At 37.3% G+C, this 26,261-nt stretch overlaps 1 protein-coding gene and 2 long non-coding RNA genes across 6 annotated transcripts in view; 1 reads left to right on the top strand and 2 right to left on the bottom strand.

The window, feature by feature from the left end:
• The window catches only part of LOC127855370 (uncharacterized), a 474,985-nt gene that overhangs the window by 183,784 nt on the left and 264,940 nt on the right, over positions 1 to 26,261 (top strand). The gene's annotated exons all lie outside the window — the stretch shown is intronic.
• LOC127855364 (uncharacterized) overlaps positions 1 to 26,261 on the bottom strand; it is a 267,885-nt gene that overhangs the window by 175,134 nt on the left and 66,490 nt on the right. For all 4 annotated transcript variants that reach the window (XM_052390863.1, XM_052390864.1, XM_052390862.1 and 1 more), the window contains 3 exons: positions 18,071 to 18,121; positions 16,443 to 16,562; positions 3,166 to 3,286 (listed from right to left, as the gene is read on the bottom strand). In XM_052390863.1, coding sequence (XP_052246823.1) covers positions 3,166 to 3,286; positions 16,443 to 16,562; positions 18,071 to 18,121 — 292 coding nt within the window. The remainder of the gene's footprint in view (positions 1 to 3,165; positions 3,287 to 16,442; positions 16,563 to 18,070; positions 18,122 to 26,261) is intronic.
• Positions 7,817 to 10,173, bottom strand: LOC127855374 (uncharacterized). Its single transcript, XR_008037507.1, has 3 exons — positions 9,255 to 10,173; positions 8,804 to 8,963; positions 7,817 to 8,304 (listed from the first exon to the last, which is right to left on the bottom strand). It is a non-coding gene; the product is annotated as an uncharacterized LOC127855374 (long non-coding RNA).

Genomic DNA, 26,261 nt, shown 5'->3' with positions numbered 1-26,261 from the left:
TAGTGAATATGCAGCTAACCAGAAATGTTGAATAACTTCAAAAATGAGTCAGTCAAGTATCATTCCTGACAAGTTTCGTGAAAATCCACCAAGTGGTTAAGATATATGTTGAAGCAAATTACTGACGACACATGCCAAAAGAGGCAACCTACCAAAATTGCTAACCATGACCACTTCCTACTCAGGTGAGCTAAATTAATAGCTTAATTTTATGCTTTCTGATGGTTTATGGAGACATATCAGTGAATTAAAACTGATTTTAACTGTTTTTAACAGAACTACTTTTAAATTTCTTTGGTTACCCAATTGTGACCCCAAATTAAAGGCAATTTTACCAAGGGAGACTACTCTACATTGATGTTTACAAAAATTTACTGATGAGCAATCGTTTTAAATACACGAAGGGCGCGCAACTGGGAATAATATTGTCCAGAATGGCAACAATACAAAATAAATCATGTGTAAGCATAAAATAACAAGGGCTGTTTAAAAAATGTGCATGCCTCCATATGTGGCAAATTAATAGCGGTCACCTGCCAGTCATGATCAATGTAACTATGAAGTTTGATGATCCTAGGCGTAAGCTTTCTTGAGTTATCGTTTGGAAACCATTTTACTGTGTCAAGTCAACGTGACCTTGACCTTTGACCTAGTGACCTGAAAATCAATAGGGGTCATCTGCCAGTCATGATCAATGTACCTTTGAAGTTTGATGATCCTAGGCGAAAGCGTTCTTGAGTTATCATCCGGAAACCATTTTACTGTTTCGAATCACCTCGACCTTGACCTTAGACCTAGTAGCCTGAAAATCAATAGGGGTAATTTGCCAGTCATGATCAATTTACCTATGAAGTTTCATGATCCTAGGCGTAAGCATTCTTGAGTTATCATCCGGAAACCATTTTTCTGTTTCGAGTCACCGTGGCCTTGACCTTAGACCTAGTGACCTGAACATCAATAGGGGTCATCTGTGAGTCATGATCAATGTGCCTATGAAGTTTCATGATCCTAGGCGTTAGCGTTCTTGAGTTATCATCCGGAAACCATTTTACAATTTCGAGTAACTGTGATCTTGACCTATGACCTAAAGACCTCAAAATCAATAGGGGTCATCTGTCAATCATGATTAATGTACCTATTCAGTTTCAGAATTATAGGCCTAGGCGTCCTTGAGTTATCATCCAGAAACCATATGGTGAACGGACGGACGGACCGACCTACCGACATGTGCAAAACAATATACCCCCTCTTCCGCCAGTCATGATCAATGCACCTATGAAGTTTGATGATCCTAGGCGTAAGCGTTCTTGATTTATCATCCAGAAACCATTTTACTGTTTCGAGTCACCGTAAACTTGACCTTTGACCTAGTGACCTAAAAATCAATAAGGGTCATTTGCCAGTCATGATCAATGTACCTATGACGTTTCATGATCCTAGGCGTAAGCGTTCTTGAGTTATCATCCGGAAACCATTTTACTATTTTGATTCACTGTGACTATGACCTTCGACCTAGTGACCTCAAAATCAATAGGGGTCATCTGCCAGTTATGATCAATGTACCTATAAAGTTTCATGGTCCTAGGCCTAAGCGTTCTTGAGTAATCATCCGGAAACCATCTGGTGGACGGTCGGACGGACCGACCGATTGACCTACCGAAATGTGCAAAACAATATAGCCCCTCTTCGTCGAAGGGGGGCATTAAAAGAAAATGTGAAGGATATGGTGGATGATCGATTTCCATTCACTTGTGATCAAAGAAAAATAATATATGATCACAAGTGAATTAAAATCGATATTCCACAAAATCCAATAAATATCATCTAGGCCTAAAAAAATGTTGTGGTTCGGGTCACCTCCCTACCTAAGAAAATGCGATGACCCTACAGTTTTCATTGACCATGCCAACCCTGAACTTCTTTTTTTCTTTTTCCAGTAGGATAAATATCAAAGTGATATTGACTTAGCCGCAAAAATGTGAGAGCCGATTTATGATACTCTGTCAATTACGTCATGTATCTTTTTACCGCCCTTAAGCCCGCCTTAAGGCGGATCGTCGATGTATTGGAAAATAGATATTGGCTAATGAGAGCGCACGCTTTGAATGAGCTACAACACACGTAAGCAGTCATACCTATACCTGCAGTAAAATAATGCAGACGACGAGTGGAGTAATTTTCGTACGTGTGTGATTTTATGGCAGTTTGTTGGGTTTGTTATTTAACAAACTCATCGGTCCCTTAGGTGTTAACCTCTACGATGCAATCTCGGCCACTTACTTAGAAGAGAAATGATGGCAACCTGGTGAAATCCTCGTGGATATTGTACAGTTCATGAATTATATGGTCAAAAATGTATTCGACACGTAATGCGCTTTAACAAATTATCGTTGAGTTTATAACGCACAACTCTAAATGTTTCGTTTGATTCTCAAATGAGCATTATTCAATTTGTGATCCGAAACGCGCTTCAGAGTTTTAATGCTAACGCGACATTAACAAATTATAGCGAAAAACAATGAGTTCTTTATACGTTGTCTCAATAAAAAGCAGGCAAAAATTATGCCGACATGTAGAACGTCGCGTGGAAAGTGTGGGTGTATTTTGTGTTGTATAAAAACATGAACATTCCATCAGGCGATTTACGCGTGTTCTGTGAAAAAAAAAAACGCCCCGATTAAACATTCACAACTTTAAATAGTACCAAATGCAACTGTATTTGATACTTTAGAAAAATGGCGAATGTTTGTGTTTCTTGAAATTGTTGATAACTTTTATCGTAATTTCCAGAATTTTGTTTAAAACTGGAATATACGGGATTATCAGGTAATGAGTAGCGACGGGAAAAGGAGTAAGCATATGCAGAAATATATATAGAAAGTATAGTTATTACGGATGTATTAAGGAATCGATCGAGAAGGGATTATGCGTATCAATGCTGAAATACACTACACAATAATGTGAAAAATTTTCTATGGTGTACATACAGGTATTATGTGAAAACCATTAGCATAGAAAGAATTTTAAAAACAGGCACCTTGTCTGGAAAAAATAAAATACAACAATAATAAGCCGACCTACCCTTTGTTAAATGTTAACCGAACCACAATTTTTTTAAGGCCCTATATACACTTTTTAAAAGGAATAATAAAATATAAACTTCACTGTTGGAAACATAGGCGAAGACCCAACTCTGTCCTTCTGTTATTCCAGGTGCAAATGTACTGCCCAATGATCGAAAATACTCTCGAAAACCACCGAAAATCGGTGAGTAAAAAGCGTTATTCTGCAAAGAAAATCAATGCATGCATCACAATGTTCTTCAGAGATCCATATGTATATTGACAACATGTCACCATTGGTGAATAATTTTGTTCTATGATACCTTAAGAGTTATCTGATTTACAGCACGCTTGACAAAAATAGCTTAAGCTACATTTACCTTGTGCTAACCCTTCCTTCATGCAAAACCAGGTATCTAAGTATTGGGTTTCATTAATACAGTATATTTGTTTCATTAGGCTATTATATATCAAACTATTTTCGGAAACAAATTAGATGTGCAAACTGTGTAATGAGTCAGTGCGCTGTTGTATCTCATACAGTGTAGACCTATTGTTTTGTTTATCCCTACTTACAACTAAACTGATAAAAGAAATGTGTCGTCATTTTAGATAACTAATTTAATGTATTCTTTGGAATATTTATCTCTTAATAAAGGCTCAGCTGTAATTAATTGGTTTAGCCCAAAATTTAATATTCAATTATATATAGTTTTATAAAGATACTCTTTTTGCAGATTGAATTATTAAAACCTCTTTATTTAGGATATTTATTGTTAAAATTTATTTCTTGCACATGTGTGATGGTTGCGTAGTCGCAAATAGAACAAGACTATTGCCAAGGAATATATGTCCCCTACCGGCTCCACCATTGTCAGAAATTCAACCATTGTCAGAATATTTTTTTATATGTGTTGCCATAGCATATTGCCATCTTTACACGTTTCAAGTTTCATAAAAAATATGAAGAACTTTTAAAGTTACCGCAGGATCCAGAAAACCACCATTTTCAGCAGTATTTCTAGTCTATTTGTTGCCATAGAAACCAAAATTTTTGACGTAGGAACAAAATGAAATGACGTGTATAATGTCTATATTGCCATATATTCATGTTTCAAGTTTCATGAAAAATTATTAAGAACTTATAAAGTTATCGCAGGATCCAGAAAAGTGTTACAGACCGATGACCGATGACACCGGTAGGGGACAAAAACATGTGGTTTCGACCACTGCAAGTGGCAAAAGGTCCTTAGTTACCACCATCATAATCGTCGGGTAGTCAGGTAGTTTGTCCACAGTGTCTTCTTCAAACACAAACTTGCGTGAATTGTTAAAAATAGTCAATGTTTTGAATGTCAATGTTAACGCCCAAATTTAACGCATTAATTGGCAGGAACAACATTTAGTGACTATATGGTTGGTTGTCAAAATGAGCCCATGGAAAAAAAGACAGTTTCCTGACAAGTTTCAGCATATTAAACAGGTTATTGACGAGATTCAGCCTTAATTGGCAAGTTTGGTCAATAGCTAATAATTTATCCAAGATGGCCACAGATCCTAAGCTGCTCACCTGAGACCAGAAGGATCGTTCTGAAAACTTGGAGTTGAGAATTAAGCAAGGGACAAAATTGTCACAAAACCAGGTTTTCAATTTTTTTTAAGTGTGATAAAGGGAGACAATTCAAAATGTGCATTGTTACTGATTGTTACCGTGTAGGAACATTTCACAATTTCGACATGTACAATTCACAAATATAACACGGCCGCGATTTAAAAAAAAAAACTGCCGTTTTAAACTGTTTAAAAATAACTTTTTGTGCTCAAAACTGTCAAAAACAGCCATTTCCCTTTTAACAAATATGTTTCATTTCACCATTTTTCATTCAGAATTTGAAATTTTTCTTTACTTTGGTTTTACTGTCGTCGCTTGTTTTAATCGATTACAAAACTGAATCGATTTAAATTTTAAACCGTTGTAATCGATGTATTAGTCAAGCGCCGCCTATCAACCTCACCATTTAACAAACAAAATGGCGTCACAAAACTTGCGTTGATATTTTTTTAATCAAATAATCCCGATTTATTGCAATTTGCGTTTACAATTAAGACACACGCGATTTCTACAGCGTTTTTACAAAGCACTATTTAAACGGACATGGATTACATTATGAGGAAAGTAATTTGAAATTTTGCTGATAGCACATGATTCATGTATTGAAAACTGTGAGCGGGACTGGTTATTATGTATCCTATCTGTTTACACTTGTGAATATTGGTTAAAGTAAAGCATGACTGTAATCAATCTATTATTTTATCAACATTAATGTGAATGTATTTTCATGATGCGCAGTAATGTTCAAACACTGTATGTAAAAATATAACTGGTTTTAATTGTTTACATAAGTTTATTAAGCATGACAATATACGGAAAGTGACTTCCCAAATAAATGTGTAAAATTCGAGTAAAATAAAGGTTTTATCCGTGTTAAACCAAGCGGCATTTGCAGATGGTTTAAATGGGTCTTCTGTGCTTACAACTTGATTAAAACTGTGTACAACACAGAAAAAACTCACTTGGTACCATGTGTTGGTTTTAGTTAGTTGATTTTTTTGTTGGTTTTGGTAAGTTGGTTTTTATTGAGTTTTGGTCAGTTATTTTTTCGTGAGCTTTTTAAGTTGTTTTTTTCTGTGTTTACAGTGGGTCTTTTTACCAACTTGGTTAAAACAGAGTAAAACACAGAAAAAACTCACTTGGTACATATATGTGGGTTTTTGTAAGTTATTGTTTGTGGGTTCTGGTAAGTTGTTTTTTGGTGGGTTTTGGTTTGTTGGTTTTTTCGTTGGTTTTGGTAAGTTTGTTGTTTGTGTGTTACTAAGACTCAATAAACCCACAAAAAAACTTACCAAAACCAACAAAACACAACTTACCAAAGCTCACAAAAACAACATACCAAATCCCACAAAAAACAACGAACCAAAGTCCACAAAAAACAACTTACCAAAACCCACAAAAACCAACTTACCGAAACCCACATATTAATACCAAGTGGTTGTTTTGCGTGCAAAAATACTCACAAAAACCAACTTAAACACACTTCTGTCAACAAAAGTGTGTTTAAGTGGGGTTTTGTGAGTCTTATGTTCCCTTAAGGGATCATAAAATTTTGCTCATCTGACTGACCTTTAACCATTGCAACCAAATATTATTGTACATCTTTCTGGTAACAAGAGCTTGTCACAGTAGTGCACAATCCACGCCGAAATGTGTTTGCTTGTATGTCAACATTTGTTTTAAAGAGTAGAATAATATTTGTAACACATGGCACATGACAAGCTAAAATATTTACTATGAAACCAAATTAAAATAATAAAATAAATAAATAAAATAAAAAATAGAATAATAAAACAAGAGACCGTCGGAGACGGGTGATGCTCTCCAAAGTTCTTTTGTCACAATATTGCACAATATATTCAGATAAAAGGTAACGTGTTAAGGGACGAGTGGATGGAGTACAATAATTTTTATATAGAAAATTTCAAAGGGCCATAACTCTGTGAAAAATCATCAGACCAGAACCCGCTGATAATATGCACATCTCCTCTTGGTAGTGAAGCTTCCCAAACAGTTTCATTGAATTCCATTTCATTAGTTGCTGAGAAATAGCCCGGACAAGAATTGCACTATATGCACAGTTAATGGAAAATTTCAAAATTTCACAGGACCATAACTCTGTGAAAAATCATCCGACCAAATCCGGCGGATAATATGCACATCTCTTGGTAGTGAAGCTTCCAATAAGGTTTTATTGAATTCAAGTCATTAGTTGCTGAGAAATAGCCCGGACAAATATTGTGCACGGACGGACAGACAGACAGTCAGACAGACACACACATGGACAGACGAAGCGGCGACTATATGCTCCCTCCAAAAAAAGTTATGCTCCAGACAAAAATAACTTTGAAATTACATAAAGGTAGATAATTCAAAAACTAAGGTAGATAGAGTTATGGTTCTTAGTCACTGCACTTCTCCTATTTGCCATCTGTTTATATTTTAAGTTTCAAGTAAATCCCTTCAGTAGATTTAGAGTTATGCTCTGGACAAAAATTTGCTTTGAAGTTAAATTAAGGGAGATAGTTCAAAAACTAAGGTAGATAACGTTATGGCTCTTAGTCACTGCATTTTTCCTACTTGCCATCTGTTTAAGTTTCAAGTAAATCCCTTCAGTAGATTATGAGTAATGATCCGGAAAAACAAGAGGGCCATGATGGCCCTGTATCGCTCCACTGTTTTTTATGCAAAAAAAAACGTGCAATGCGCATGGGTTGAAATGTACTCAAGCATGTGACTTTCTCTTTCTATCCCTCGTCCCACTGGGCGCTTAAAGTTGGAAGGGTGAGCATTTTTATATATGGAAAAGTTACTACCGTGTTAACTAAACAGACTAAAAAGCCCGGGAATTGTTGCACAGGTCCTTTGCTTATAACGTATGCACATTTATCTCTCCAAAAGATATTGTCGTTCTTACTATTTCACATATTTTTTATGCTGAAGATCAAATCTATGCATTTGATTTGAAACAGATTCACAAGACCCATATGACACAAAATGCCTTAACCCTTTACCAGAAAACCACCATTTTCAGCAGTATTTCTAGTCTATTTGTTGCCATGGCAACCAGAAATTCTGAAGTAGGAACAAATTAAGTGACGTGCATAATGTCCATATTGCAATCTATCCATGTTTCAAGTTTCCTGAAAACTATGAAGAACTTTTAAAGTTATCGCATGATCCAGAAAAGTGTGACGGACAGACTGACAAGACAGACAGATTGACTGAGCGCAAACCATAAGTCCCCTTCGGTGAAACCTGTAGGAGACAATAAAATGTTCATGAGGGCTACCACTGGTGAAAACTGGAGAAGGGGTATGAACCATGATGTATACAGTACCAGTTAGTGAATGGTGATAAGCATGATAAAATTAATAATAAGTGTGTTAAACTGTGTTGGTGGTACCGGATTTATAAAATGACGCAACTAAAGAACCCTTATCATATTTTTTCATGGAAAAGCCCTTTACACATATTTACTCCTATATACAAACGCAACAAAGTTGCTCAGCACTACACAATTCATCTCATAAATTCTCCGCGCTGTTCATCACACAAGCCTCCTTAAGGCCCATCTCATTTTTTCTTTCACTGTTGAGATGGACAGGGCAAACTTTTTGGAGATGACATCTGAAATTTATATGAACAATCAATTCAAGATCTTACTGTACATTACAGTATTCAAAATGCATGTAGAAGTTTATTCCACCAAAATCAAGTCTGATCTGAATGACTTAATTTTGGTGGAATAAACTTTTACATCAACATAATCAGTTAATGTATCCCATTTTAACTTCATCTACATGAGGTTTTCAAAAGAAGTTTTTGAAACAAGGAGGCAAATTACTGTGGCTTGATTTTTTGTATCGTTCAAAACGTAAGTTTAATGTATACTGCGGTTATTTTGGTCTGCCTATGTGAGTAATTCTCCAAAACTTTTTTATACACACACATAATTTGTGTGTAGCTCTTAAATTAGAGCAGTAGCATTAAATTAACGCAAGACTGATTATGTGCTGGAGTCAAATTTGAATAAATTGCATTGTATTTGTTTCAAAATGGATATGGATGCAATAGGACACATATATATCTAAAGCCCCCTTTTCCCTTAAAAAAAAAACATACGAACTATGGCGCAGCGTTCGGCAATCGGGAGACCCTCTTGAATCTCCCCCCGTAGGGGTGGTTGAACCACCCTTCATAGAGCAGTTCACCAGCCGATCAGGTCTGAAAACTATTGTGGCCTTTGCGAGGCCCGCCTCGTGCATGATCTCATTTGAGATCAGGTCCTGAAAGATATTTTATTATATACGTGTTCAATATTGCTGTAATGGTAATCTAATTGCTATAAAAATATAAATTTAAATCAAGTTTGTTTTCTTGTTGCTTTTGTTTGTTAATTTAAGCAATTATAATCATGTGATCACATGCGACTTAACGCTTTTCATAAATAATTAAAAGAAATTACGTTTGGTAGAAAATACTGTTTGAAAATGTACCACAATACGTGGTCTCATTTGGCTGTATGGACTGGTTGGAAGTGTGACGCCTTTAAAATGCAATAACTTGTATAGTTTCACCTCTCAACAAATCCAGCTTTTCTTGGTCAAGGTCAGGGTGCAGTTTTCCCATTCCTGTTCCCCTTAAATTGGCCTGCTCGTGCAGGGTAAAACTTGGTACATCAGATAATCCACCTTTTGCCCTTTTTTGCAGGCGATGATGAAGAACATTCTTTCCAAAGGATCTTCTGATCAATATAAAAGTTCTGATTAAATATGGGGGAAAGAAATCTGTTCATTGCTGACCAGAAATAGGTATAACTAACATTTAAGATGACAATAACGATAAAATAAAGCGATAATAATTCAAATGTTGTAGTTTTTCCTTTACATTACATTTACTTATACATTTACATTTCCCAGTGACAATACATAAATATGATAATGATAATTATTAATTCAATAAAATAAATAAAAAATGGATGCAGAAATTCAAATACAAACCTGTTACAACTGTTCTTCAGTATTCCAAACAGGCAATTGCTGAACTATGAGACCATACCACTTTAACCACCCACTTTGAATCTACTTTGCAACAAACTTATTCTTAATTTACAAATTGTAGTAAATATACATTGTTTTCATCACATAACACTTCATGCTGGAAGTATTTCAAGACATTTTACACTAGAATTACAAGATAATTATTGATGCAAAGCATCAAAGGGCGTCGGGAATTTCAGTGTAAAAGGCAATCAATGAAGTTATATGGAACGATGTTTTTTTTCTATATTGCTCATATAGGGTTTGGATTGGGTTCTGATTGATAAAAAAAAAATGTGCATGTTTGGAAAGAAAAGGATAAAAATTTGGGACTTTGAACAAGGATTTCAAAATTTCTCAATTTCTAAGGAAGATAACTATGGACGTAATGGTCGGATAATGCAAAAGGGTCCATACCACCTTGATAGTAATACGTGTAATTTATAAGATGTTTTTTAAAAAAATGGGGGGGGTCGGGGTGAGAGGGGGGTATAATGTGGGGTGTGGTAATTTATAAGATGTTTTTAAAAAAAATGGGGGGTGGGGGTGTTGGGGGGTGTTGGAAATGGGGGGTAGGGGGCAGTGAGAGGGGGTATAATGTTCGGTGTGGTGATTTATTAGATGATTGAAAAAAATGGGGGGGTGGGGGTGGTACGGGAGTAGGGAGGAGTGATTGGGGGTATCATGTGGGATGTTTAAGAAAAAAAGGGGGGATGAGGTGTGGTGGGGAAAGTGTTCTGGTGGGGGCGTGGGGTATTGTTTGGGTGGAATCCATTGTGGTATTCAGGTGAGTGTTGTTTTGTCAAAGTAATAATAAATGTGATCATAAAAAATAACAAATGATCTCACACTGACATGAACAAATTTCCTCTATTTATAAAACATGAAATTTAAACTTATTGCACTTGTTTCCCCTGTATATAAGAAAGATATAATAGTGTATTACCTCCCCTGTCCTGCTTATATTTATATTCATCAACAAAATTAAACATTAGCACACTATTTAATATAAAAAATATACAAAAAATCTCATATTCTGATAATATTTTTACTGATTCACTGTATTTTACTCAAAGGACGATGTTTCATTGGACTGATAATTATAGATTTAGGATTACAGACCAGTTGCTTTAGTAATATTGTTCAGAGTTTGCCCTGTTGGCCGCGTATGCATTATTGAGTTATCATTCAAAAACCATTTTACTATTTCGAGTCACCGTGACCTTGACCTTTGACCTAGTGACCTCAATGTACCTATGAAGTTTCATGATCCTAGGCCCAAGCGTTCTTGAGTTATCATCTGACAACCACCTGGTGGACGGACTGACAGACCGACATACCGACAGACCGACATGACCAAAGCGATACACCCCCTCTTCTTCGAAGGGGGCATAGAAATATGGTTCAAAAATGAAAATGCAGAAAAAAAGCATATCAGCGCATGCACTTACTTTTGAAAAAGTGCAGAATAACTAAAGTTTTCGTAAAAATGAAGAACAAAATACACTTTATAACAAAGTATGCTTTATTCTGGGAAGGGTTAATGAAATGTGCCTTATCAGTGGGTATAATTTAAGATGAGTATAACAGACACAGTATATGATTAGATAAGAGATTAGCCCCCCCCCCCTTGTCCCCCCAATTAAATAAACTTTGGATCATAAACATTGATCAGATCTATAAGAGTGCTCCATCTAGGCCTAAAAATGTGAGTCAGCACCATGTGGCACCAAGTCCAACCCTGCCCCCTTTGGACCAACACCATGCCCTTGTTTTATTTATCAACAGTTTCACACTGAAATTAGTTTTATTTATTTTAGAATCAGTGTCAGGCCTCCCCCACCAAAAAATAAAAAGTATTCTGTAAGTCTATTAAACTCTCCAAAGGACATAAATTCAATGGAAGTATTTGCATTTTTAAAGATGTGCGATTGTTCTTATGATATATTTAATATGTATTTATTGATTCAAAGTGAAAGAAAAACGCGTTCATTGTCAGGTATAAAACTAAATTTGAACATTTTTATAGTATTTGGCAGTGATACGTGCTGTCCATTTGTGAACCTGTTGTGTTCTGAAAGAGCAATTTCCATCCAATATTTCCTTAAACTGACGGGGAGCCCGCAAATGTACAACAGATGCAATGGTAAGCTGTAAAAAGCCTATTTACAATTCACCTTGATAATAGATGGCTATAAACATGAAACAAAGACCTACTTGAAGAATTATTGTTTCTTTGTTGTGTTATATTAATAAACAAAAGGCAAACTTATTGAAAAGTGTGTTACAGTGAGTCTTTTAGCCTTGTTATGGATCTTAAATCATTTATAAAAAGACCAACTTAAACTTGCTTAAACCCACTTCTATTTAAAAAAGACCAACTCTTGTTGTAAAAGAATCACTTATGAAAAAAACAAGACACACTTAAACACACATAAACCAACTCATAAATAAAAAGACTCACTTTTGACACATACAAAACAAACTCGTAACAGAAAAAAAAAATCACTTCATCTACTCTAAAAAAACAACTTTTAACTCAGTTAAGCACAGTTTAGCTCACATAAAACTCGTTTTTATTAGCAAAATCCAACTTCCGCTCAGAAAAACTCAGAAACACAGTTTTATGTTTGTTTAAGTGTGTTTTGGTATTAAAGTGGATTAATTTTTTGCAAGGGCTAGCTGCGGTTAGGCTTTTCTATGGTTTTAGATATACTTTACAAGTGAGAATAGTGTTGATCTAACTGTAAGTGGTTATTTTTTTAAGTGTCAAGACAATGAAAATACGATAAAACATGCTTTAACCATAGTAATTCTCAAAATTTTTACACGTTAGCAACTCGTTTTTCACAATTTTCAAAGTTTGAACTCATTTTTTTTCACAATTTTGAAAAGTTTGTGACTCATTTTCACAAAGTTAGGGGGGACAGGGCCACTTCACAAAATCATGAAAAAAACTGAAATAAATATTGAGGTCCTAGGCATGTTTTTACATTTAAACTTGGCAACGATAACATAAGAACAAATTTTTTGACCAAGTTTCAACAAGATTTGAGTTGAGTGTGACTTCTAGTGTTCTTTCTTCTTTAATTCGAATTAGTGAGTATTGTTTTTACCTTTCATGACCCTGTTTCAAACTTGACCAAGATATCATAAGAACATGTTTCTGACCAAGATTTGATTAAAAATATGACTTCTACGGTGTTTTAAAGGATTTACTATAGCCATACAAGGAAAACATACCCAACCACTGTCGACCATTTTTTTAACAGGTCAAAACGATTTTTGAACTGGGCTTAGATATCATTACAACAATTGCTTTGACGAAGTTTCAGGAAAATTGGAGAAAAATACAGCAACTGCCAGATTATTCACAAGTTGTAGTCACAGCAATGAAGGCAGATTTACGCCTTATGTTCACATCAATAGTAACCAATGCGTAACACCCCACAAGAGTTATGGAGCATCTTGAGTTGTCACAGAACAACATCAGGCTTACCTCTTCTTTTGCCAATGTAGTTAGACAAATAGAGTTTTAGATTGCAATGCACACCTGTTGCATATGGCGTTATTTAAAGATTGCAGACAATTGAAAAAAGAAACAAGAGCACCGCCTTGCGGGAGCAGACCACTCATCTATTTTTCTTTTTAAAGGTGTAGGGACATATCTCAATTTCAATCACAAAGGAGGGAGGGGTGGAGTGGAGAGGGGTGTATAGTGTGTGGGTGTGTTCATTTATTACATTATCTTCCAAAATTGCAAAAAAAAATGCAAACAAAAAAAAAAATTTTTTTTGGGGGGGGGGGAATTCTTGGGTGAGATGGTTGGTCGGTATTTCAAAAAATAAAAATAATAAAATTAAATAATGTGTTTTTAACCATGTTTGAAAAAAAAACAAGTGATGGATTTGTCAGAAACACAATGCCCCTATTGCGCCGCTTTGGACAAAAAGTTGTGTTTTACCTTTGACCTTGAAGGATGACCTTGACCTTTCACCACTCAAAATGTGCAGTTTTATGAGAACGCGCGCTTTGAAATATATTTTTTTGACCTTTGACCTTGAATGATTACCTTGACCTTGAAGGATGACCTTGACCTTGAACTTCCACCACTAAAAATGTGCAGCTTCATGATAACGCTGCTTTGAAATTATTATTTGTTTGACCTTTGACCTTGAAGGATGACCTTGACCTTGAATAATGACCTTGACCTTGAACTTAAACCACTCAAAATGTGCAGCTTCATGAGAATGCCGCTTTGAATTTTTTGTTCTAAAATTGACCTTTGACCTTGAAGGATGACCTTGACCTTGAATGATGACTTTGACCTTCCACCACTCAAAATGTGCAGCTTCATGAGAAAACCACTTTCATTTTTTATTTTTTTTACATTGAAGGATGACCTTGACCTTCCACCACTCAAAATGTGCAGCTTCATGATAACGCCGCTTTGAATTGTTTAACTTTAACACTGAAGGATGACCTTGACATTGAAGGATGACCTTGACCATGAACTTCCACCACTCAAAATGTGCAGCTTCATGATAACGCCGCTTTGATTTTTGTTTACCTGTGACCTTAAAGGATGACCTTGACCTTGAATAATGACCTTGACCTTCCACCACTCAAAATGTGCAGCTTCATGAGAACGCCGCTTTGATGACTTATTTTAACCTTTGACCTTGAAGGATGACCTCAACCTTGAAGAATGACCTTGGCCTTGAACTTCCACCACTCAAAATGTTCAGCTTCATGAGAACGCCGCTTTGAAATGTTTTTATTATTTTTTTACATTGAAGTACCTTGACCTTGAACTTCCACCACCCCAAATGTGCAGCTTCATGAGATACACATGCATGCCAAATCTCAAGTTGCTATCTTCAATATGAAAAAATATGGCCAATGTTAAATTTGTTCGGACGGACAAACGCCATATATTTTTCATTTGACCTTGAAGGATGACCTTCACATTCACCTTTCACCACTCAAAATGTTCAGCTCCATGAGAAACACTTGCATGCCAAATATAAAGTAGCTATCTTCAATATTGAGAAACACATGCATGCCAAATATCAAGTTGCTATCTTCAATGTTGAAAAAGTTATGGCCAATGTTATAGTATTCGGACAGAGACCCATAAATTTGACATTTGACCTTGAAGGATGACCATTACCTTGACCTTTCACCACTCAAAATGTGCAGCTCCATGAGATACACATGCATGCAAAATATCAAGTTGCTATCTTCAAAAGTGATAAAGTTATGGCCAATGTTAAAGTTTTTTTTCGGACGGACGGACAGACTGACTGACATACTGACGGATAGTTCAACTGCTATATGCCACCCTACCGGGGGCATACAATTATTTTTTTTGGGGTGGGGGGGTATAGTGTGAGGGTGTGGTGGTAATTGATTGGATGATCTTTAATTTTAAAAAAATGGGTGGGGGGATTGAGGGGGGATTCGGGGGGGGTGGATTCGAGGGGGATGGTTTGGATGGAGTCTATTGTGGTATGTCAGGTAAGAGTTGTTTTGTCAAAGTATCAATCAAATTTAATCATAAATAAAGAAGTTATGGCAATTTTAGCAAAATTTAATTTGACCTTGAGAGTAAAGGTCATTCAAAGGTCAAAGTCACCCACTGGCTGCTTTATTTTTCAACAGGCTGGAACCATATTCAAACTCAAATGATATTTTATTAATTTTAGACAAATGTTTTATGCATGTTTTATAATGATTGAAACAAGAGATGTGTTTGTCAGAAACACAATGCCCCCTATTGCGCCGCTTTGAAGGCATACATTTGACCTTTGACCTTAAAGGATGACCTTGACCTTTCACCACTCAAAATTTGCAGCTCCATGAGATACACAAGCATGCCAAATATCAAGTTGCTATTTTCAATATTGCAAAATTTATGAAGTAGGTTAAAGTTTTGGTAAAAGTTTTTGAATTAGTTTTTTTTTTACCTTTGACCTTGAAGGATGACCTTGACCTTTCACGACTCAAAATGTGCAGCTCCATGATGCATGCATGCCAAATATCAAGTTGCTATCTTGAATATTGCAAAAGTTATGACCATGGTTAAAGTATTGGTTAAAGTTTGGGACACACACAGGCTGGCCAAAAACAATATACCCCCAATCATTAGATCCGGGGACATAACAATCTGCAACTAATAGAGGGTGCGTGAGGTTTCTCTTTAAATTTACCAAGTGACCCAGCTTTAAGCTAGGCAAAGATTTCATAGTTACAAAATGTTAATGTTATGACCAAATTATATGAGGATTGGGAAATAGATGTGACCTCTAGTGTTCAAAATGTAGACAGATGACATACCAAGATTAACAGACAACACAGGACAAATAACTGACAAAAGGTTTTCACAAACTTCACCATGAGCAGGTTGTTGTCAGTTGAGCTAAAAAAGGTATACGTATTCTAGGTTGTACTACCTGTTAAAATTTACTTCACCAAAACAAAGCCCAGACGCAAAACTCATGTGTATTAGTATGTAATCACCATCTAAAAATAACTTATAATAAATTGTGAAGTTTTAAAGGCTTCATTTCCAGCACAAATTTACTGATGAGCAGCAAAAGGTTTGAAACCTTAACTGACTGCGAGTTACTTGCAGACTGTTATGGTTTTAAGCTGGTTGCATATTGCGATTTTCATTTTGCTTCTGAGCAGAAAAAAGGTTAAACAACAAATTGTTGTACTGACTATAACCATAACGACTACAAGGTGGCGGGGAGGGATTTTCATCATGTATAGATTAACTGCAGTCGCGTCGATCCCATACAGATGATGCCAGTAGAAAGGTTTTCTGTCTACCATTAACATCTACAAAAAAGTGGGGTCAAAATTAGGCAAGTACAACAACGTGTGCATACAACTGTGAATGAAGTATTTATTTTTTACAGAAATGATGGCACAGCCATCCAGAAAAGAACAACATATGTAATACAAACACGAGTTATTCAGCGAAAACAATTTTCCTATTTTAGTATAAGTGAATTTGAAGTTTACTTGACTGGACTATTTTAAACGCAAGCTACATTGTAAGTTTGCATGTAAGCTACCTAAACATATGATTTCCATTTAACACCATTACCCATACTAACTTTATTAAGTGGAGTGAGTGAATTGTGTTATTCTTCTTTGATTAACAGTGACACTGACCTTGCCCCAACCGGCCTAAAACGCATTCCAAAACAAGTCTCCATTTATGTTTTGTTCAAACAAGTTTTGAATCCAATACATCCACCCATCGCGTATATAATTTTTTTCTATTTTTATTATCATTAACCTTGACCTTGATATGACTAGCCACAAATTAAATGCTTAGATAAGTTACTTTTTAATCTTGCTATAACTAAACTTTCATCAAGATTAGTTAATGATTAATGCAAAGTAATTTTTATTTAACAAAAACATTTATTAGAGAGCAGGACCTCTCTGTGTATTTTGAAGTTTTATGAGGCTCTTCCTTGCCTTATTCTGTGTTATGTCAGGACCCAGAGTGTGTCCCACTATATCTACCTTTCTAACTATTGTTTCATGTGAGCTGTGAACTGTGTTATATTAAAGCTGCAATTTCCAGCTTTTTTGTACTCTGAAAGATATTTTTCATGTGTGTTTGATCTTGTGCTGTTTGGGGTTACAGTTCAAGTATGTGGAGTAAACCCAACCTGTCAGGTATAGAGACCTCTTTATAAGCTTACATCCTTGTATCACCATCCAAGCATTTTGTGCTGGATGGAGGGGCATTATCGGAGAATGGCCAGAGGCCAAATTAATATACAAGCATATCACTCTACCCGGGTGTACATGGTCCAGGGTAATCATGGAACTTAGGCTGGAAATCCATGGTATAACATGGAATTCCATGGAAATCCCTGGAATTTGAAACAGTTTCCAGGGTTTTCCAGGGTTATGTTCTAGAAATAAGGCCAAATAAGGAAACGTTTTTCTTTTTTTGACCTAGTTGTTGACCTGGCACTACCCAGTTTCAAATTTGACCGAGATTTTATTAAGACAAAGTTTCTGACCAAGTTTCAAGAAGATCAGACAATAAATGTGGTCTCCAGAGTGTTTAGAAACAAATGTGGACAGAAGGACGGACAGACGATGGACAAAGACCGGTCACAAAAGCTCACCTGAGCAATCAGGTGAGCTAAAAATATATATATTTAAAACAAATAAATACCTTTAGTTAAATAGTATGTATTCATCAGGATGAAATACAAGTAGTATATTTTCAATGCATGGCATTTTATTTTCAAGAGATATGTCTTCTAAACAAATCCTAACAATGCAATTAAGTTTAAAGTGAACAATGCAATACTTACGTTTCCATCAAAAAAAAATAGGTGGACTGAACAGCACAACCCTTCAGACACCTGTAAACAAACAAGAATTTGAAATTGTTCAAGCAAAACGCAGGAATCCGTAAAAACCACAATAATAACTTATGTACGTTTTGAATAAGTGTTTGATAGTTTGTGATTTCTGTCATACAAATTTGACACTAAGCTCACAGACATACCTTTAAGAAGCCCCGACAATGAGAACAAGAAGCTTTCATAAATAGTATTTTCACTTACAGTTAGAATTCAGGATTGGGCCCAAGAAGCTTTCATTATTTATTATTTCAAACAACGGAACATTATTTATTAAAAAAATAATTAAATCTTGAAACCTATACAATATGTGCTATAGCACTTGAAAACTTTTTCTGCAAATGTTTGATGAAAATCATATGCAAATTATGAGTTGCTCACAGAAGCTTTAAAAAGTAATTATAAAATATATACTTATTTCAGTAGCCACATAACAATAACAGTATGTCTATAGGTAACAATAAGTTACCTTGATCAAACTCCATAGAAAGAGGGTGATAGAAAATCAAAAGATCTTGAACGCTGATAAAGTATCAACAACACCAGATAGCTAGGACCAATGTTGTTATCTACCCACGATAATCTAAGGCTTTTCAGGGGCGACACTTTCCGCTTTTAGTATATGTTTCGTTAAAAGAAAATTTATTCTTAGCAAACATCAAAGTTAGGCTAAATTTGACGTCCCCGATAAGCCTGTGTAGCCATTAAAACCCCTTTACACAGAGTGCGACTGGTCTGTTTTAATGAAATTTGAACAAGATGTCTGTGTTATGGCACTTCTTTATATACAGAAATTGTTGAGCAATTTGAGAAACATAGTGAGTTTTAAGAACGTGAAACAAGAGGGCCAAGATGGCCCTAGTTCGCTCACCTGAGAGGAGTCAGTTCATTTAATCTTTACAAACGTCAAACTTGACCTAGATATTGTCCAGACAAACATCCTGGTCAAGTTTCAACATTATTGAACCAACTCAGGCATATGGAGTGTTTTTGTTTTTGTAAGATTTTACCTTGTGACCTATATGTTTAGTTGACCCCCTTACCAAACATCAAACTTAGGTTACAAAAAACTTTGATTACAAAAATTAATATAAAACCAATCATTTCACTAAGTTTCATGATGATTGGGCAAAACATGTGACTTCTAGAGTGTTCACAAGCTTTTTTTACTATATAAATATAAAAAAAAACTACCCCCCCCCCCGACCCCCTGGCAGCCATGTTATTCAACTGACCGAAACCATTTTTTAACTCAACTCTCGTGTATCAAGAAAACGAATGTTCTGACCAAATTTCATAAAAATTGGGCCGAAAATGTGACTTCTAGAGTGTTCACATGTGTTCACTATATACATAAAGAGAAAAATGCCCTCCCCACTGGCGGCCATGTTTTTCACCGATCTGGACCATTTTCAAACTCGTCCGAGATATCAATAAAACCAATGTTTTGTCCATCTTTCATGATGATTGGGCAAAAATTGACTTCTAGTGTGTTTACAAGGTTTCTCTATAGCCAAATAAGGAAAACTGCCCCGCCCACTTGCGGCCATGTTTTTCAACGGACCAGAACCACTTTTGAACTCAACCAACATATCATTAAGACAAACATTTTGACAAAGTTACATGAAGGTTAGGCATGAATTGTGACTTCTACAGTGTTTACAAGGTATTTCTTTTTTTTGACATAGTGACCTAGTTTTTGACCCAGCATAACCCAGTTTCCATCTCCATCGAGATATCATTGGGACAAATCTTCTTATCAAGTTTCATGAAGATCGGACAAAAAATGTGGCCTCTAGAGTGTTTACAAGATATTTCTATAGCCACATAAGGAAAACTGCCCCGCCCACTGGCGGCCATGTTTTTAAACAGACCAGAACCACTTTTGAACTCAACAAACATATCATTAAGACAAACATTTTGACAAAGTTTCGTGAAGATTGGGCATGAAATGTGACTTCTACAGTGTTTACAAAGTTTTTCATTTTTTTGTCCAAGTGACCTAGTTTTTGACCCTGCATGACCTAGTTTGGAACTCGACCGAGATATCATTGGGACAAAGTTTCTGACCAAGTTTCATGAAGATTGAAAAAGAAATGTGCCCTCTACAAAATACACTGTATTATTATGAGAACATTAATAGTCAAAGGGGAGTAACTACTGTAAACTTAAATGCAATATTTAGAAGAGTTGTCTTGCATGTTACATGACCTTAATTCATGATTGTTTACAAGACTTTTTACTAAATAAATATAAGGACAACTGCCCGTCCCCCTGGCAACCATGTTTTTCAACAGACCGGAACCATTTTAAAACTCAACTCTCATATCAAGGAAAGAAATGTTCTGAACAAATTTCATGAAAATTGGGCCAAAAATGTGAATTCTAGAGAGATTCACATTTTAACTATGTACATATAGCGAAAAATGCCCGCCCACTGGCGGCCATGTTTTTCACTGATCTGGACCATTTTCGAACTCGTCCAAGAAATCAATGAACCCAATGTTTTGACCAACATTCATGATGATTGGGCAAAAATTGTTACTTCTAGAGTGTTTACAAGGTTTCTCTATAGCCAAATAAGGAAAACTACCCCGCCCACAGGCGGCCATGTTTTTCAACGGACCAGAACCACTTTTGAACTCAACCAACATATCATTAAGACAAACATTTTGACAAAGTTACATGAAGATTGGGATTGAAATGTGACTTCTACAGTGTTTACAAGTTTTTTTTCCTTTTTTGACCTAGTGACCTAGTTATGACCTGACACAACCCAGTTTCGAACCTGACCAATATTTCATTGGGACGAAGCTTCTGACCAAGTTTCATAAAGATCGGACAATAAATGTGGCTTCTATTACGAACAAATGTGGACGGACAGACGGATGGACGACGGACAAAGACTGGTCACAAAAGCTCACCTGAGCAAAAATGTAATCCCTTGATAATTTTGTGTAAATATTGATGTTCAAAAGTGATGTATTATAAATAAGCATTTTTATCACATTGAAACCAATGTATTAATAACATCCCTATAAAATCAGGACTGTAAAGCATTCTGAGTTAAAGTCCAACATGTTGACGTTAATATGCAATGCAAAAAGTTGTTAATTAAAGCACTACAGTTACCAAGTGACCAACTAATTGCGCAAAAGTAAAATGGAGGGCAGTTTCCAGTTATTTTTTTGATTTACCTAAAACATTTTTCTGTCGATTTGGAATAAAAACAATTCTTTTAAGTAAAATCCATTTAAATAATAAAATACTTACCTGCTATCTAATAGCTACTACTTCTGTAGGTGAGTTATAACATCCGGAAATTTTCTGGAACAAAGCAGGGAGCCAACATCTACATAACAAAACAGACTAGGCCATAACATAGTGTTATGTAACTTAGGGAAAAATAGATACCCTTCAGTCTTCTTCCAATATATACAAAAATGTTAGTCGAAGAGTGAGTTGGGAGTTGAGACACAACGATAGCAGGGAAGTATTTAATAATTAAAATGAATTTTACTTAATAAAATTGTTTTAATGTCATACATACGTTACCTTCTATCTAATAGCTGAATTTCCAGCTGCGGTGGGAAGGTTCGCGTTATAGCTTCCCAATCCCCATCGCAGCAGAACCCATAACCAGGGTTATCAGCTACTGCTAGTAAAACCAATAACTAGGGTTATCAGGTAATCATCATTAGTACGGTATTGACTTGACTTCTCAGAAAAGGGTATGTCTTTGTCATAAAAGGCACTACCATTTGTGAAACCACAAGGGGGCCAAACAAATACCATTAGTCTTGTTGGCACACTAGAGAACGTAAACTAAAAGAGGTGGTCGGATTCCTCCAGAAAGCATCTCGGAGCATGTCACAGAGTGGGTTTCGTAATTCATGCGGACTGCTCTTTAAAAGGGATGAATCAATAGATTAGAGAGACGAGTGAGCCTTTCTTAATTGAGGCTACCCAACAAGAAGCCGCAGACACCGCCCCCCCCCCTGATATAAGGAATGAAGAGTCTCTAGGGAGAACCTGTAATGGACATACTCTGCTGAGGCAGAACTTCAAAGCCCTGACTGGACAAAGAAGTCTTTTGTCATCTTCATGTCCATAAGTTCTAGAAAGACTTGGGACCTTAAAGGGTTTAAAAGCCATATAGGGGAGTTGATATTTAGCAAGGAATCCTGGCTGACACAACAAAAAGATGAAATCATCGGATCAAAATGAAGATGATCGTCTTCGACATAAAGAGCATGAATTGTACTGCTCCGTTTGGCTGAAGCCAAGTAAAAAGGAAAATGGTCTTCCAGTTTTAGGAACTGTTAGGAAGCCTGATGAAGGGTTCATCAGAAACCTAGTAAGCGATCAAAGGGGTAAAGGAACGAGAAACAGGGCGTTGAAGTTCCATGGCTAGGATCAGTTCCGAAATATGTAGGTCAGCATAGACTTGTGATGACTTACGCGAAAGCATAGTCTGTATCCTTTGATAGAGATAAAAGAAAGTTTTTTATCATCAAAGAGATAGATAAAAAAAATCCTCTATGCGTCTAGCTGAGTGATTGAGGGGATCGATATGCTCTTGAATACACCAGTCATAAAAAAGATTCCAGAAAGCACCGTAGACTGTTCTGGTGGACTTTCTACTTGCAGAGGCAACAAGATTTGAAGCCATAAAAGAAAAACGTTTTTCTGTAGGGATTACCAAATAATGGCCAGACTTGTAGTGGAACATGTCTTGAGCTTATGAAATCTATCTCTCTGAGATAGGAAATATGACCTGTGAGTAAGTTTCCTAGAAAAATCGTACAGGAGAAAGAGAAGGTCGTTGAACAAGAATCTCCTGGGCCACCAAGGGGCAACCAGGAGGATCTGGCAAGAACTCACCTTGATAATCCAAGATAGAGGAAAAGAATGGGCGAGATATAGGCGTAAGAGTTCAGTTGGTTTCAAGCGGACAAAAGCGCAACAATCACCAACGCTGCAGGATCGTAACTGGACTCACTTACACAGGAAGTCTGTGGTTGTCTCTGGTCGCAAACAAGTAGACCAGTGGATAACCGAATGTTAGTAAAATCTAGACTAGTTGGCCACTTCGTGATGAAATGTCCAATCTGACAGAAGGAACTGTTGTTTGCAAGACAAACTGTCCGACAGGGCGTTGAGACAACCTGGTTTATGTTTGGACGAGAGAGAAATGTTGAGTTTCTTGCCAAGAACGAGTAAGTTCCTGGTTTCCAGATACAGGGGGTGATCATGTGTTCACCCTTGTGCCTGGATGTAAACCACAACTGATGTGTTGTCTGTTGATACCATCACACAGGAGTCGCGAAGATGTGTTGCAAACGAGAAAAAAACTAGAAAGACTGCTAGATTTTCGAAATTGTTGATGTGCAGGTGAAACTCCTGAGGAGACCACATACCTGAGATAATCAGGCTGAGTGGTACCAGGTAAGCGCCCCAACCTTCCCTTCTCTTATCCGTATGAAATATAAGGAAGCTTGCGCGGAAGAAGCAGTAATCCTGCAAAGAGAGTCTCCTAGTATAGTCACAACTGAATGTGGGGAACTAAGGATGAAAGGATGGGAATCTGTGTAAGAAGATAGCCCCGAGATAAATTCCAACAAGCTGAGAGATTGTGCTGAAGGGGACGTATTCTTTTGGAAAAGCCCTCCCAGCAGAAAGACTGGTGACCGGACCAGTAAAAAACCGACCGGTTGCTGGAGCCTCAGGGTCAAAAATGGGTGGGGAAAGAAATTCACGGCAAGCCAAAATTTGCCCACTATGACCAGACTTGAAAGTCGGTAGAATTGAAAAGTGTTGAACACTTTATTATAAGCCATCGATTCGCGAAGTGCAGAAGTATGGCTGCAACTGGTAATGCCGGCAAAGGAGGTTTGTTGGTAGAAAGGAAAATCCCTAGGAGTAACCTTAGGGACATCCGCCCTTGCCGGGCAAAGGCTTGAAAGTCTTCTGATCCGGATTGGGTTTGCCCTTTATGTAAGAATCCTTTCCAGACGAATTCCAATAGGAAGACGACCTGTTATAGGAAGACGGCCTGTTCGAGGCCAGATGTGGAAAACAAGAAGGCCTTTTAGAGAAAAAGGTTGTTCTTTTCAGTATTCTTGGCTGTCGGGGTTGACGGTGCTTAGAAGCTGGACCCTAAAGAGTCTCTAGGTGCTGGCCAGAGTTGTTTCTCGATAGAGAAGCAAAGATCTGGTCTACCTGGTCAGCCATGATTGCCGCCTGTATCCTGCCTCCAAAAAATGAATCTGCTGTGAAAGGTGCAATCCTGAGCGAGTTAACTTGTGGTTCCAACAAGAACAAGAGGCCCATGAGGGCCTGAATCGCTTTTCTGCTATAAACACTGTGCAAGTTTGGAAATAAGATGAAAACAATATTGCTCATTTTCAATAGGGTTTGACTCATCATTCAGATAAAGACACTACAAGTTGGGAAATAATTGGATGACAACTGTGGACTTTATTGCGTTAACAAGCCTTATTTCACAATTTTCTCAAATTTAAGGGGAGATACCTCTGGACTTTACTCTGATGTAACCCATTTATTTTCAATAGGGTTCGAGTCCTCATTAATATAAAGACACTGAACAAATTTGAAAGAATCGGATGAAAACTGTGGACTTTATCTTGTAAACAAGAAAAAGTCTAACGCACGCACGGACGATGGAAACCACGCCATCACATAAGTTCTTCTGGCCTTCGGCCAGTAGAGCTGAATATGAGGTAGGGAAGAGAGGGTGAGGTCCCTCCGGATCCTTAGCATCTTGGGCCTTTGTCTGATAGCTCCCAAGCCATCTACAAGGCTGTGGCCGCATGTGGTCAAGCTAGTAGGCAGATCTATGGATCGGCCCTCTCTCAGTTTCCATTTCCCCATCATGGAAGTAAGGAAAATTAATGAGATAGTGTGGTAGAAGCAACTGGCATAGTAAGCAAACGCTTGTTATTGTCAGGATCTAAACCCGGCAGTTTGGAGAAGTCCAAACCAGTAGTCAGGTCGGGTACAGGGGACTTGTAGCTTTTACTACCATAAGCGGTTTAAGCTCAGTCAGATCCTTATGGGCTTACCATGGCGATGGAGTAGGCTAATTATTTTTGTTCCAGTGACCTCAAAACATAAATTGTAAATGAGCCACTTGAAAGGCGGTTGTTGACACGAGACATTGCCTTCCTAATCCTGTCGAGGTCTCTTTGCAGGCCAACTGTTCCGTGACGGTGAGTGCAAAGCCTGTAGCCGACAGGGAAGAGGCGGATAAAAAAATATATAGACCTGATTAATAGAGGCCAAACAGTAATGTTCGGCCTCAACGTTAGACTATGAGCCCGCTTCAACTGAACCATCTGCAAGACTAGTGGTCTGTATGTAGCCGGCTGAGTCAGAAGTGGGACTACCAGATGGAGGTATTTCATAAGCTTCTATTATTGAAAGTCACAAGTGTCCTGGATACTGCTGACTCCATAAAGTATTGTACTCGATGGAGTAGCAGCAGGGGTATACCACTAGGTAACGTGGAAGATACCAGTGGGTCGAAGCAGACGATGAATCCCTCTATGATGAATCAGAGGAGGTCATTACGTGACCGGTGATGTCACCGGGTAATAGCCGGTGATCGGTGACCGGACTGATCAATGACCCGTGACCGCATCAGTCATAATATGGCCGGTGACGTAAACGGGTAAAGACCAAAGTATTGCGGGAGCCATATGGTCTGACATCGACCGACGCATGGTCGAAACAACATGGTCGATGTCACTGGGCAAAGACCGACGTATGGTGGGAGCCACGTGGTCCAAGTCTTGTCCCGTACCAGGCAAAGATCAAAGTATGGTCTGACGTTTACAGACGCAAGGCTGAAGTCACGTGGTCATCCTCCTGCTCGGTGTCCGGAACGGTCAAAGACAGGTGAACAGATCGGTCATAATGTGACCGCTGATGTCACCAGGTAAAACCCGGTGACTGCTGACCGTCGCAAAAACCAGACCGGTCAATGACTGGGGACTGGTGATCAGGGATTGGTGTCCGGTGAACGTACCAGTCAAAACATGACCGGTGACGTCACCAGGTAATGACCGAAGTATGGCAAAAGCCATATGGTCTGACGTCGACCGACGCATGGCCAAAG

Source organism: Dreissena polymorpha, chromosome 13 (genome assembly GCF_020536995.1).
Source record: "Dreissena polymorpha isolate Duluth1 chromosome 13, UMN_Dpol_1.0, whole genome shotgun sequence".
Lineage (NCBI taxonomy): Eukaryota > Metazoa > Mollusca > Bivalvia > Myida > Dreissenidae > Dreissena > Dreissena polymorpha.
Note: the sequence above shows the minus strand (reverse complement) of the source record. Positions and strands in the feature narration are given on the sequence as shown.